The sequence below is a fragment of the Arctopsyche grandis genome, chromosome 1, assembly GCF_051622035.1.
Source record: "Arctopsyche grandis isolate Sample6627 chromosome 1, ASM5162203v2, whole genome shotgun sequence".
NCBI lineage: Eukaryota > Metazoa > Arthropoda > Insecta > Trichoptera > Hydropsychidae > Arctopsyche > Arctopsyche grandis.
The window spans coordinates 25,109,526-25,124,884 of record NC_135355.1 but is presented as its reverse complement, the minus strand read 5'-3'; the positions used below and the strand labels follow the sequence as shown (position 1 = coordinate 25,124,884).

Below are 15,359 nucleotides of genomic sequence, written 5' to 3'. Positions count from 1 at the left end.
TCACAATACATCTTATATATATTTTAATAGCTACTGATCTACTGATCATTTTCTATTTTAAAATTTTAATTTAATTTTGTTAATAATCATAGTATTATATTATTCTAATGTTAATGTACAGCATAATAGGAAAAAAAGATCAAAAACCTATTTACAATTCTTATAAATGCTCAAAATAGATCTAATACATAATATTAATAAAAGACTCTCTAAAGTCGATGATCTAAAGCAGATTGTGTTTAGGTAATCTGTGTTCGAATTGTGGTTTAGTTCTGCATGAAGTATGCTAATTCTATAAAATTGAGTAGACATGCAAAGTGAGTGATATTGTGCTGTTACGACTCTTCGGCGTGCAATAACGGTTATTGTGATACAAATGGAAGTGGAAATCTTACAATTGAAGTAGATCCAGTAAACACACTCTGTTCGAAGATATCTTATTGCACGTTCCAGGGAGACGTTATTGGAAACGATCAGTCGTTAAATACAAAATTGCCTTTGGCACAATCGGCAAATCAAGACTGTTCTGTATAGGAGGAACCTCCCCCATACGTTGTAATCTCGTTCATTTTCTTGAATTTCCTATGTTTTGAAAACGTACAATGCATTTGGCATCCGTACCGAATGAATGCCTCGAGGGGAGACATTATACAAACAAAGTACATATGTACATTCCAGATATACATTGATATTTATGACAACTCCAATAAATGAATGAAAATTCAAATATATTTTTGAATCAGAACTGGGTGTTTTTTTATTATTAAAAGTTGTATGGCTTTCGATTCCAATTTAAATTAAATGCGTTATTTTCAGGTGAAAACTGTTTCGTCGAGTTTGGTTTGGTGTTCGTTCGAAATCGTGAACATTATCAAGTTTAAATCGAATCAATTTTCAAGTTTCCAGGCCGCAAACCGAACAGCTCCAAACATTTTGAACTGTTTTACCATGTCGATCTAAATTGCAGAATGGTTCTTTATAATGGAACGTGACATTTTCGCACACGACTTTTATTTTAATAGATATTTTATTTTGTGAAATATTTGTATATCTAATCCATAGTATTCAAATTTATATGTCGTATATTAATTGTCGTATATAAATACATGTACATGTATGTTTATGTACATATATAGATTAAATGTGTTACAAAAATGGAATTCAATTTTTGTATTAACAATCTATAACTTCAGAGTCTTCTTGAACTTTGAGAGATATTTACAATATTTTATATAACATTTATATAAAATGTCACCAACTCATAACTATATCTATGTATTTGAGGAATAAAAGAAGTATAAAACAAAATCGATAATTAAACATACATACACGTTCACACATACCGGCTATGAGAGAATTTTCAATACAAAATGAGCGCAAATGCAGGGAAACTTACACAAGATAAAAGTTCTGCTTCCGGTTGTCGGATTTTCCAAAAAAAAATGTTAACACGTTAAATCACTATATACCTACATATATATGCACATTAATGCATTATTCCATTATTATTAAACAACGATTATATGTTGACTATTGTCAATCTATAAAATTATATATGTATCTCCAGCGACGAATCTAATGATGAATCAAATGATTACTCTGTCTTGACTTCGAGAACCCGCAACTGGTGTATGAGCACCACATATAATTCAAAAGAAGAAGTGGTTGATGCCGTGAAAAATAAACTGTATGGAGTTACCACTACGAGAGTGTTACTTGTGAAGGTACAAGGTAGAATGGAGACCAAAATTGGCAACTGTGGAAAAAATCGTGTGGTTACAGCATTTTTGATTTTGAAGTGGGATTTTTTGAAGACGAAAAAATCCCACTTCCGGTTTATTAAATTTAGTGATTTTTTTTTATTTCCATACTATTGGTAAAAGGATTATACTCGAATTTTCTCGTGAAGAGAACACATATTTAAAAGGTCGAAAAAAATAATGGAAGAAAAATGGAACAAGAGTAAGCTGTCAGCTCCGGTTAACGGATGCTCATTAAATATACATAACTTGGTATTAAGCTTAAACTTCTAGATATGAAATTTAAATTCAATAAACCAAAAGGTTTCTGAGAAAAGCATAAAAAACATCGATTCTCTAGAGTAAAAGTACTACTTCCGGTTTAGTTAAAAATACTAAAAAATATTACGGTATAAAATTTAAAATTTCTATTACATCTAAAGAAAATTCAGTCTCATTGTTTTAGCGGTTTAGGACATAATTGAATTCAATAAATTAAAAAAAGAGGACACCTATGTATGTATATACTATAAGACGATAGCATTTCCGGTAAAATTAAAAATTTGAAAAAAATTACGTCGTATCCATAGATATATAATACATAGATGCGTCCTTACGGACATTTTTGGTTGGAGATGTTGTCGCCATTAACTGAAGGGTGCGGGGGGTTTAACTAGCGGGGAAGTGGTGAAAAAAAAAGGAAGGACGCAGCAGTCGGCGGCGGCCAGCAACCAATTTTTGTACAGTTTATGTATATGTACATGCACTGAAGTTTTATTTTATTTATAACTTTATTTTATTGGACATTCCGCGTGACGGTAGACCAAACTAATAAAGCCATATTAAGAAAAAAATATTTAGCTATACACACTATATTAAACTACAAATGTATGTTACTATAATAAAACCATCATTAACTATTACAATATTTAAACATTAGTAACTTCCACAAGCATGCATTTAATAACACATGTGGCAGAGGTTGTCGACCGCTGTATATGCCCTATGGGTGGCGCGATTCTATGCAGTCTATGCAGCCAATCGACCTTACTTCTTAGAAGCTAACTCGCTACTTAGAGAAAGTGTGCATGCGCAACAGGGAGACCGGCATAAAGCGTGAGGGCGTATCTATGTATTATACATCTATGGTCGTATCGATAAAAATTTCAGTAACCGATATTAATTTTCAGTTCGATAGGACTAACGGTGTTCAAAAAATCCCCAAAATACAAAGACACACACACATATTTTCTAGATCATGAAAACGTGATCAGTGATCGATTCTGAGAAAATATATAACATACAATTATTTGTAAATCCATACGACAGTAACAATAGTCATTCTTCTCAATATAAAATAACATTAGTCATTAAGAAAGAAATTTCTTTTGTCGTTTGATGTGTAATGGAAAATTTTTGGCACTTTTCCTCAACGAGGTTTCGCTGAAGAGAGGTATAAATCATTTTTAAAATTAAAAAATAATGATTCAGTATTGTTTTAAGGCTCACAAAGCCATAATTCAAGTCAACAGTACTGTTCTTGAAATAAATTCGCTAGATCAAATACAATTTTAGCGCATGTAAAATTAAATAATTTTCTCTTTCAATTTTAATTACCATTTCTGTCTTGCCCTGAGGAGGTTTTCTCCGCTTTCATCTCGCGTTTAATTATTTTGTAATTCTTTTATCCAGTTAGTCTTTTGTGCAGTTTTTGCTCAAGGTGCGCATAATTAATTCACTAGTCTTTTCACTGCCGTCGGTGAATTTTCTGAAAATTTTGGTCACGCGCCTGTTGGAAAATTCGTCCGCGCGCTTTTCGCTCAGTAGTATGTATGGGAATGGGCGAAAGATACGTAAGATAAGAAGTTTATGGTGTTGTGGTCAAACTAGGGCGGCTCTTTGAATTTCGGAAGGACAACCCGATCCGACGAAGGGCGGCTCGCGAGATAAACAAGGTTTTTATGTCGCAAGACGTGCTTTGAGTATTTTACAACCGCATAAAAGCCCGCATGTGTGCTTTGCGCAAATTTGAACGGACATTTTTGCTCTCGACAAACGACGCCCTAAAGACAATCCCATTCGCACACATTGTAAATTCATTCCACAAACATTTTCTCAGATACGCACGCTCACATATTTGTCTTCAAATATTCAATATTTTTTTTAAATATTTATATATGTATATAAGAACATAATACTATCTAGTTATCACTGTAAATTAATAGTAATAAAAGGAAATTGAGGCAATAAATTGCGAAAGACCTACATATTTAGTGAAAACTCGGGCTTTTTCGCTAGGAACCATTTTTGATTGGTTTTAGATTCTAAAGCCAATATTTTAAAGCTTAGAATATTCTATTACTAATTATTATTCATTTTAATACTGCTTGGAGGCTGAATTCACACAATTATACAATTAATTTAGAAGAAAAGCAACCTCCACCAAATATTAGTGTTATGTAGTTTGATATTATCTAACTATATAAACACTAATATTAGTAGAGGTTGCGGACTGATAAAAATTTTCATTTAATCTTAGACTTAAATTTGGAAATGAACTGAAATAAAAAAATGAAAATTTTAACGATAATGGAATATGTATAATAAGTGTCACTTCATTTAATATTCACAATATTTTTATATGAAAAAAAGACAAAATTTTAATTATTCTTGGTAAAATTCGGCTTCTTTTGTCTTTTTAAGATTTTCCTGACAATTTTTATAATGAAATTTAAACGAAATTGATATGATATGGTAAAAAATAAAAATTGTTAGTAATTTATAAAGACGCATAATAACCGCTGTAAAGTAAGAAAGCTGAATACAATCAATATCATACAGTTTATGGAAGCATAAAAAAATCAGGTGGATGGAAATTTGCCAAAACTATTTTTTCTAATATAATTAATCTTCTAATTGTTATATTCTAGCACTTACATACATATGTATATGTACATACATATATGTATATATAAAATATTTAAACCATTTGTAAAACTGATTCTGACCAGGATTCTATTAAGATAATTGTTAATGTTGACGTATCGAATAACTTAATTTATTGTTTAGAAAATTTTCAAAATAATGGTATCTCATTTGAATATACAATATGTGTGACAACACACAAGACTAGTATGAAGTATGAACATTTTATATTACTAGGGCTTCGTTAGACATGTTCCATTTATAAAGTGGATTAAGAAGCAGTCACTCGACAATGGAATACACAAAACTGCGTATTCTATTGTCTAGTACGTTGGATATCAATATTGATATGTATGTATTTACATACATAGGTACTCGTATAATGTGAATTAATTAAAAGTAAACACGCGCGTAACGCAATTAAATAACATTTACCCAACAGCCAGTTTAAGTATATATATATACATGGAAAAAACAATACTATAGATTCGTATTAGATTTTATTTGGTTACATATATGTATGTTCAATTTACCTATGTGGGTAAATAAAGTTATAAAATGAGTCTATGTGTCATATTTACGGTAAATACCTACATATGCATGTACGTCAATAAAGCTTATGCATGTAAATTATAAAATAGGACATTAATGTACATAAATGTTGGATTTTTAAGAAGCGTTTCATGTAAAATGAAATGTTAGTTCGTATACCAGCAATGCGACCCTTTTTTAGCTGACGTATCAAAATGTCAAAAATTCACGTTACAAAGATGCTTCGTGCAATTTATTAATAAAAATCTGTCACGTCCTATCAGAATTTTTGCATGTACCAGATGTTATATATGTATATTATTATATAACCGTTATATCAACAGTAATAATTTTAAGTGTAATCAAACTGAGTAATAATTTGTCATCCATTTGAGAGTTAGTGATGGTTAAATTGGATTAAATTGTTTGAATTTTCATCTAATTTTACGTAATATTTTTTTTGTTATTAATTGTAATTATCCCAATTTTATGTGATTGTATAATACACATACATGTATATATGAATCAGTGCATAAAGCGTAAGGGTGAAGTATTTTCATTTAAATTTGAAGATAACTCCACTAGTTCCTATTACTTTATATATATGTACATATGTATGAGACAATATGATTATGTAGCTCGTATACCATTCAGAAGCGTTTTTTTTCCTTTCCTAGAAACTTATTGCCTATATTTTTTCAGGATCTTCTTTTCATAAAGAACTTTGACGACAATAAGACCTCCGGCATTTTACCGGAGAGAAGAAACAAAGATGTTGAATATCTTTAGAAATATGCATATGTATATCAGTATATATACCCAACCAAACAAAGTTGGCATTATTTGCATTCGTAGACGGGCTTAGACACTATCTGAAATCGTAGAGGAAAGGTGGTTATAAAACAGGTGTTGTGTCGGATTTTTCGCAATGCAAAACCTTTTGAAATGTGTCTTTTTTGAACCAACATATGTATGTATTTTTTGAACCAACATATAATATGTACGGAAATTCGGTGACATACATAAGAAAAAAAATGCATTCGACTAGATTTGATCGAAACTTTCGAAATGTATTTCGATACAAAAGTGGTAGAAATACCTTAGGACTTACATATGTAGGCTTTAAATAAAATTATGTCATCCGCAAATACTACATACATACATATGTACATACGTAGTTTCAATGAATATTTTATACTATTAATACTTTTGACTTGGTTTTTTTTCATAATTCAATTTTTTTTCAATAGATTCATCGATATAAAAATAATTCACAAAAATAATACATTGTATGCGTCTATACTGCCTACATTATAAATACGATTCGATTACAATATAAATAAGATCCGATAAATTGAAATAACAGTATTATTCATAATAGCCATTGAACAATTTAAGGTCTAGGTATGTCATAATGGTTGAAACCATTATGACATATCTAAACCAAAATTTTTAATTAATAATGTTTGTTTTCATTGTTATAATTCTGTCATAATTATTATCGTTTATATAGAGGACACGTGTCTTAAAATAATAATCTGGAACAAAATTAATATGCGTAAGAGGATTTCGTAGTATAAGCGCTCGTCGTTTTAAAGTGAAGCGTTCTCATAGCCTGTAATGTAATAAGGCTAGTAGTACCATTTTTGTAGAAAATTAAAAAGCTCTCTATGTATGTACATATACATATATGCAAAGAGATATTTACTTTTAACTTGAAATCGTGTAAATCATTAGAAATTAAATAGTACATAACTAGGTGCTTTACTAAAGGAAATTAAACTTTCATAGTGTCTCTAGGATTCAAATATAACTGGTTATATTTATTAAAATTCTAATGCTAAATATTGATCTAAAATATATTATATATTATAAAGTTATAACGCAATAAAAAAACAGTATTACATTTTATGTGAAGGTTATGTGAGCAAAAATGTTTAGAATCCAATGTATACCACGTGCGAAACAATCAACCGGAATCCCGCTTTATCTGAAATGCTATCATAGGGAATGCATGAAAATTGATTCGTATTCTCTCCCCTCCGAACGTTTCGACCAATGGATATTTTATAAGGCTTTTATTATACGGGGAACAACGCCAAAAATAAAAGCGACCGTAAAAAAACGGAATATATGTATAGAAAAAGATCGAATGGGGCAGGGGGGGGAGCAATTCGTTACATGCGCGGTCGTAACGGTCCTCGTCGAACGCGGTAAAGGATAACGACTCGGCAGACCCTATCGGAACTGAGAAAACCCGGAAAAATTGCTGGACCTGTCTCGAAGTAATTTTCCAAAGTGTCTGACGCTTTTGTCGCCAAATGGGGCGGTTAATAACTTTTTGCCGCGAGTTTCCTCAATATTTTTTGCCGATATGCTCCCCTTTTTCCGCAGTTGCTTAGTACGCCTCTGAACATTGCCAAGATTGATTGGACAGAAAATTTTCGCGGTGGAAAATCGCGTGCGCTAGAGCCCCCCCCTCCCCCGTCTGCAATCGGAAATGTCTCGATTGACCGTCGAAAGCTTTTCGCTTTTCCATTAACAGTAGGAGCGAGACTAAAGAATTAAAGAAGGAATTGAATCGATTTGACGAAAAACCGATAATGTTCCTGACAAATGGAGAAATAAAATTTTGTTTTCTGTGGAGCTGAACAGTGAGAGGTATATTTTTTTAGTTCCGTGTCGCTGTAATATAAAAGATACATAGTATAATACATGTATATTTGATATCTATCATCATAATATCTATACATATATATCATCATACTCATTTACAGCCACTCACAATTCACTGCTGGATGAAGCCCTCTCTAACATGCTTCTATTCGTCTCTGTTTTACTCAACTCACTCCACACATTTTCCTAACTTCGTCTCCCCATTTCCCTGCGGCCGTCCTTTCACTCTTTTAAATTCTCTCGGGTACCATTGTAGCACTTCTTTTGTCCATCTTTCGTTCATTCTTCTAGCTATGTAATGCACTTATGGCCTTGTAAAATTTATAATTATAGTTATAATATTATACGTATTATTTATGAGAAATATTGAAGCAATATTCTACATTTACATCCATAGATATATGAATCCACATAAAATAAAAAAATAACTAATATAAACCTTGTAATAAAATAATGGCCATAACGTTATATATATATATATATATATATATATATATATATATATATATATATATATATATATATATATATTTATATATATATATATATATATATATATATATATATATATATATATATATTTATATATATATATATATATATATATATATATATATATATATATATATATATATATATATATATATATATATAGATATATATATATATATATATATATATATATATATATATATATATATATATATATATATATATATATATATATATATATATATATATATATATTAAAATTAGGCACGACAATAAAATATATTTTAAAATTAGGTACGACTATTTTTCCTCAAAGTTTTATATTTATATACTTACAAGAAAATATACTTGTTACATAAGCTTACTTAAGAAATCTAAGTTATTATATAGCATTCAAGCACTCGCCGTAGAGATCGTTAAGAACTTTTAATGACTTGAACCTCTTTTCAACATAATATATTCAATTAAAAGACGCGAAAAAAAAGCGTTTATGAAAAAAGCAAAATCGACGGTGTATATGTTAATACATACATATATATATATAATACATACATACGTATATATGTATATGTACGTATGTATAATATTTTACATACAAAAAGCGGGAAAAAATTATTCGCAAATTTAAAATTTTTATTTCGTGTATGTTATTGAGTTAATGTGGAAATATGAGTTGTAGCTTAACAAGAAAATTTTTTTTTATCTCTGAGTAATTTTGTAAAACATAAATGCTTGTGCAAACGTCAAAGAAACACGAGCAAAGTAGGGAATTGCTTATTTTGTTTGCCCAAAGGCTTTGCACTGAGTATTTGTAAATTAGCCACAAGCAAAAATCCCTCAGCTCTACAAAACCCCCTAATGATACTTGCGACAAAGGAATGATAGAGCCTGAAAGAATGTATCATGTTTTATTCATTTTCAGCGGTTAGTTTTTTCACATCTGAAATACGGTTCCATACATTATCTATGTAAAATATCACGGAAAACCTAAAATTTCACGTAAAATAAATGTAAATTACACAAGTATATGCATACTTTTATGGATGTATTATATATCAAATATTTTGAATTCGATTTTGTATGAGGTATCATTACTTGAATATTTAGAAGCCTTGCAAGTGCGGGAATTGCGCGAGATGAAAAACTCACCTTTTTACTTTATTTTTGTAAGGTTGTGGAAATTGCGGAATAAGTATAGTGAAATATTCAAGAGTCTTTCGCTAGTAGTGTGGAGCACAAAGTCCCACGGGAAAATACCCTTTCCTAAGGGATGGAAAAATAAAATACATAGGAAAATATAAACAATGCGGTCGAACGAACGAGAGAAAATCACATTTCGTGCAGGAAATGAGATATCAGCAAGAAAATGACATCGAAAGTATTATGATGAAATACATACATATATCTATACGATATAAATTTGACGTATGTATATATTATATACGTTATTTCGTTATATGTATATATGTATAACTGTTAGAATTTAGATTAAAGTGTCTATTTAGAACTGAATTTTAAATATCAAATATGTAATAGTGTGATGTTTTTGAGTAAATTTTCAGAAGGGGCATTTATTAAAAGAGTGGTTTTTGCAAAGAATATGCAAATGCTTGGTCAAATGCTCTTACCAACTTGCAAAGAATTGGTCAAATGCTCTTACCTTTGGTGATGTGAGGATTTGTAGAGCTGCGCTGAGGTGCTTCAAATTAAGGGTGTTCTGGTCGTTTTCGTCTCCCAACAGATGAAACGAGCTTTGCCTGGATTGGAGTCCTTCAGTCCTTCCAGGTATGGAGCCTCTGCTGGGTCCTGCCCCTGGGGCCCCATTGGTGAGCTTCTGCTGTGTAGAGGCCCTTCGGAAAGGACAAGCCATCTCGATTGTGTGTTTTCAACCCCAGAGAACTTTCACATATTTCTCATGTTCACGCCGTTTTATATTTCCCCTTTTGCTCGATGTCCCTCTTGTTTTCCGGTTCGTCACACTTTCACGTTTTCATTTTATTTCTCGCTGTCTAGCGTTATTTCCCTCTCGCAGAGCAAACGCGCACACCCGGGCACAATGCGCAAATTTTCGAGTTGATTTCAGCTGGTTTATTTATAGAAGATTTTTTCCTGAAAACAACAAAAATTTATGGGTGAATATTAAAGCTCGGAATGGCGATGAATTTTAGACAACATCGCGTTTTCACGACGCGGCGTACTTACGTGCAGAAATGGCTAGGTTGGAGGCATGAATGTACAATGGGTAATATGTTCGGCAATAAAACGTACGACGCACTTTATTATGGCTTATGGGACTCCGTATGAAATACCGCGGGTTCAATTCCCAACGGTGCTCAAATTCCAAAGTAAAATGATGCCGAAAGTTACACTATGCCAGCAGTCCCCCTCGAGTACCGGAAGACGGTAGTTTCGCTATTAACCTGTCCCGAGCTGTAAATGTATGTACGTTTTCCATCCCTATTGTTCTTAATATTTGACAAATTGACAGACTACATACATACATACATCTCGCTGCGGTCCAGTTATTTTATCAACAATTCTTTTTTTCATAATACACATGTATATTTGTTAATACAACATATTTATTGAGAGAAGGCTTTGTGCAAATTTGACAAAATGATATTAAATATTTTCACTTTGAACTACATAGCAACGTTTGATATTGGATATACATACATACAAGTATTATATCCGGCGATATTCAATATTTCCAGATTTGGTTTCAAATTTAATTCAGTGTACGAATGATCGAATTTTATGAAAGATAAGAAAGATATGTATATATGAAAAAAATCTATTTTTCGTGATTTTTATCCAGATATATCAATTGGTTGGTTCCACAGGAGATTGTATACAATTGATTACATTTTTATTAAACGTTCTCTTGATACGAGGCAAGATTCCTTAAGTACATACTTAATATTTATGTATACAATTTTTATTATCCGTTTTCTATTAAGTATATCGCTGCCTATATTTTAATGTAAAAAATACGCATATTTAAGCGTGATCTCATGAAATGGTTGAAAAAAAAGCACATTAATTCAATTTAAATATTTTAAATATATATATATATATATATATATATATATATATATATATATATATATATATATATATATATATATATATATATATATATATATATATATATATATATATATATATATATATATATATATATATATCATCATCATTTACAGCCATTCGCCATCCACTGCTGGATGAAGGCTTCTCCAACACGCTTCCACTCGTCTCTGTTTTGCGCAACACTCATCCATCTCATTCCGCACATTTTCCTAATTTCGTTCACCCATCTTCCTTGCGGTCTTCCTTTTACTCTTTTGCCTTCTCTCGGGTACCATTCAAGCACTTCTTTTGTCCACCTTTCGTCCATCCTCCTAGCTACGTGACCCGCCCATTGCCATTTCAATCTCTTCACTCTATCCACTATGTCCACTACCCTTGTCATATTTCTCACCCACGTGTTCCGCTTCCTGTCTTTCCTCGTTATGCCAAGCATACAGCGTTCCATACTTCTTTGAGTGCATTGGATTTTATTTTGCATCTTGGCGTTCAGTGTCCAAGTTTCACATCCATACGTCATCACTGGCAAAACGCATTGATCAAAGATCCTTTTCTTCAGGCAGAGTGGCATTTTTGATTTAAAAACAGCATTCATCCGTCCAAATGCACTCCACCCTAATTTCATACGTCTCTTTATCTCTTCATTTTTACTACCAGACATGTCAATTATTTGACCTAAATATAAATAATTATTTACTACTTCTACTGGTTTATCATCTAAGGGGATGCTATCAGGCATGCAATAACTATTGAACATTAGTTTAGTCTTATCTACGTTAATTTTTAATCCTACTTTTCTACTTTCCCTGTCCAGCTGTGTTAGTCTGATGAGTAGGTCAGCTGAATCACGAGCAACTAGAACTATATCGTCTGCGAACCGAAGGTGACTCAAAAAGCGACCATTGATGCTTACTCCGGCTGTATCCCAATCCAATTTCCTGAAAACTCCCTCAAGCACCGCATTGAATAACTTGGGCGAGATTGTATCTCCTTGTCTTACTCCTTTTCCTATGCTAAATCTATCTGTACCTGAGAAAATTTTAACCGAAGCTGTGGCATTCTTATATATTGCAGCTAACAGTCCCACATAGGGTTCCGGCACTCCCTGTGTTTTTAGAGCGTTAAGTACTGCATTATGACTAACTGTATCGAAGGCTTTCTCATAATCGACGAAACCTAGGCACAATGGCCGTTGATATTCGTTGGCGCGCTCGATTAGTTCGCCAACTACTTGGAGGTGGTCCATTGTGCTGAAATTTGCCCTAAACCCTGCCTGCTCTATAGGTTGGTTCTCGTCGAGGATATTTTTCAGCCTTTCTGTAATAACCTTCGTGAAGAGCTTGTAGACCGCTGAAAGTAGACTAATGGGTCGGTAGTTCTTGATATCGCTTTTGTCGCCTTTTTTGTGTATTAAAATGATAGTTGCGTTATATATATATATATATAAATATATATATATATATATATATATATATATATATATATATATATATATATATATATATATATATATATATATATATATATATATATATATATATATATATATATATATATATATATATATATATATATATATATATATATATATATATATATATATATATATATATATATTTAAAAATGTTCGTCTGTTTATTTCTGTTTTTCTTTTTGTTTGTCACGTATGCGTTCCTATACCATTCAACCGATTGCGATGAAACTTACAAGAGTTATTGTGTGCATGTCCGTGATGGTTTTTGTAAAAAAATCCACTAAAAACGGAAACGGGAATGAGTGGCATTGCAACGCAATAGTTTCAAATGTTTTCGCGTCACGATCTGCGTTTTTAGGGTAAAATAAACAAATAATTGAATAATTTCAAATGTGTTCGTTGGCTGCGTTTTTCCGACAAATTATCATTACTGTAATTTAATTTAATTATTTAATATTAATTTGAAACTGAAGCATTCACTTATCGAAACGGGAACGGGAACGGGAATTGCTTGCGTTATTGTGGCATTGGAACGCATACCGGGTTCAGCTAGTAAATTATAAATTTGACATCGTATTCAAATAGTGGTGATAAATGGCAGGTAGAATGGTTTTGCCAATTTAATAAGGAACCGTTTCAATAATTAAGTCAAATAAATTAGCAAATTCTGCGCGCGCACATTAATACGGGAGGAAAAGCCTGTTCCTCTTGTTCCTGTTGTATCCTGCTCGCGCAAATTAAGTGAGTATGTACCGTTTACCATGCACCCTTTTTTTATATTTCGACTTAAGATCTTTCGATTCTCGATCTTTGCCTTCCGATATTCGCGTTTTCGGGCGTTTCACATTCGGGCCCGTCAGGGAGACCGCTGCTGTACATATGTTGCTGACTAATAATATTTTCACGAAATCGTTTTCTAAAAAGTTACAACTAATAAATACAATGGATTTATTAGGTATTTTATTATAAAGGTATATAGAAAATACCTATGTTGTGTACAATAAAACGTTTGCCTAGGTGAAAAATCGATACTTTAAACCGGTCTTTTATCAACTATAAATATTAGGTTATAAATCATTTTAATGTTAAAATAAAGATAATATAAAAAAAAAATTCGGGTGTGACCAACCCATGACTTTATCTATGTATTTGAGGAATATAAGAAGGTTACAAAACAAAATTCGATATTGAACTGATGACTATGATAGCGATACAAATTGAGCGCAAATGTATGGAAACTTGCACAAAACAAAAGATCTACTTCCGGTCGTCAGATTTTGTTCAAATTTTTTTTATTACTAAAAATCACTATCAGTATTATACTCATTAAATATCAAGAAAATAAAAATAATTTTAAAGGTCAAAATAAAATAATGAAATATTGTTTTAAAAAAAAATACTACTTCCGGTTTACAAATTCTGACCAAAACCCTACCAGCTCTAAGTAAGTACATAAAGGATAGAAATTTTCAGCTTTATACGTTCAGGGGTGCGGACAGAGTAGTGGGCACAACATTTTTGACCTTTCTACGAGGAAAAAATCCCACTTCCGGTTCATTAAATTAAGTGATTTTATTTTTATTTTTACTTAAAATCACTATTTTTACTATACACATTAAATATCAAGAAGCTTAAAACAATTTAAAAGGTCAAAATAAAATAATGAAATATTGTTTTTAAAAAAAAATACTACTTCCGGCTTACGGATTCTGACCAAAACCCTACCAGCTCAATATTTCTATCCTTTGTGTACAAGTTAGTACACAAAGGATAGAAATATAAATTTTCAGCTTAATACGTTCAGGGGTGCGGACAGAGTAGTGGGCACAACATTTTTGACCTTTCCACGAGGAAAAAAATCCCACTTCCGGTTCATTAAATTAAGAAATTTTTTTCAAGAAGCAAGAAGCTTAAAACAATTTAAAAGGTCAAAATAAAATAATGAAAAAATAATGAAATATTGTTTTTAAAAAAAATACTACTTATGGTTTACGAATTCTGACCAAAACCCTACCAGCTCTAAGTTACTACATAAAGGATAGAAATATAAATTTTCAGCTTAATACGTTCAGGGGTGTGGACAGAGTAGTGGGCACAACATTTTCAACCTTTTTAAATGAAAAAAATCCCACTTCCGGTTTATAAAATTTAATAATTTTTTTTCATTTTCATCATTGTTACTACGTACATAGATAAAGTAAAAATGAAATAATATTATTAAAATTTGAATGTGTTTTCCACTAAAATGCTAAAATTTTAATTACGTTAAAATATTAGGTGGGTTTGCTTTCGAAGTAGCTGTTTTTCATTCGACGTACGCCCACGAACAATTGATGGCCAAAGCTTCAATTGGTGAAACTCTACGGGTCCATAATTAGATCGTAAGCTTCCTTTAATTATTTAAATTAATTAAAACCCACGGAAAATCTCCCTTG

General features: G+C 31.4%; 2 protein-coding genes across 2 annotated transcripts in view; one reads left to right on the top strand and one right to left on the bottom strand.

Moving 5' to 3' along the window:
- The window catches only part of Gycalpha99B (guanylate cyclase 1 soluble subunit alpha 2), a 65,761-nt gene extending 55,528 nt beyond the window's left edge, over positions 1 to 10,233 (bottom strand). Inside the window, 1 exon segment of the mRNA XM_077438834.1 lies at positions 10,024 to 10,233. Coding sequence (XP_077294960.1) covers positions 10,024 to 10,233 — 210 coding nt within the window.
- Positions 10,234 to 10,573: 340 nt separating this feature from the next.
- The window catches only part of Gycbeta100B (guanylate cyclase soluble subunit beta-1-like), a 79,512-nt gene continuing 74,726 nt past the window's right edge, over positions 10,574 to 15,359 (top strand). Inside the window, exon 1 of the mRNA XM_077438825.1 lies at positions 10,574 to 10,588. Coding sequence (XP_077294951.1) covers positions 10,574 to 10,588 — 15 coding nt within the window. The remainder of the gene's footprint in view (positions 10,589 to 15,359) is intronic.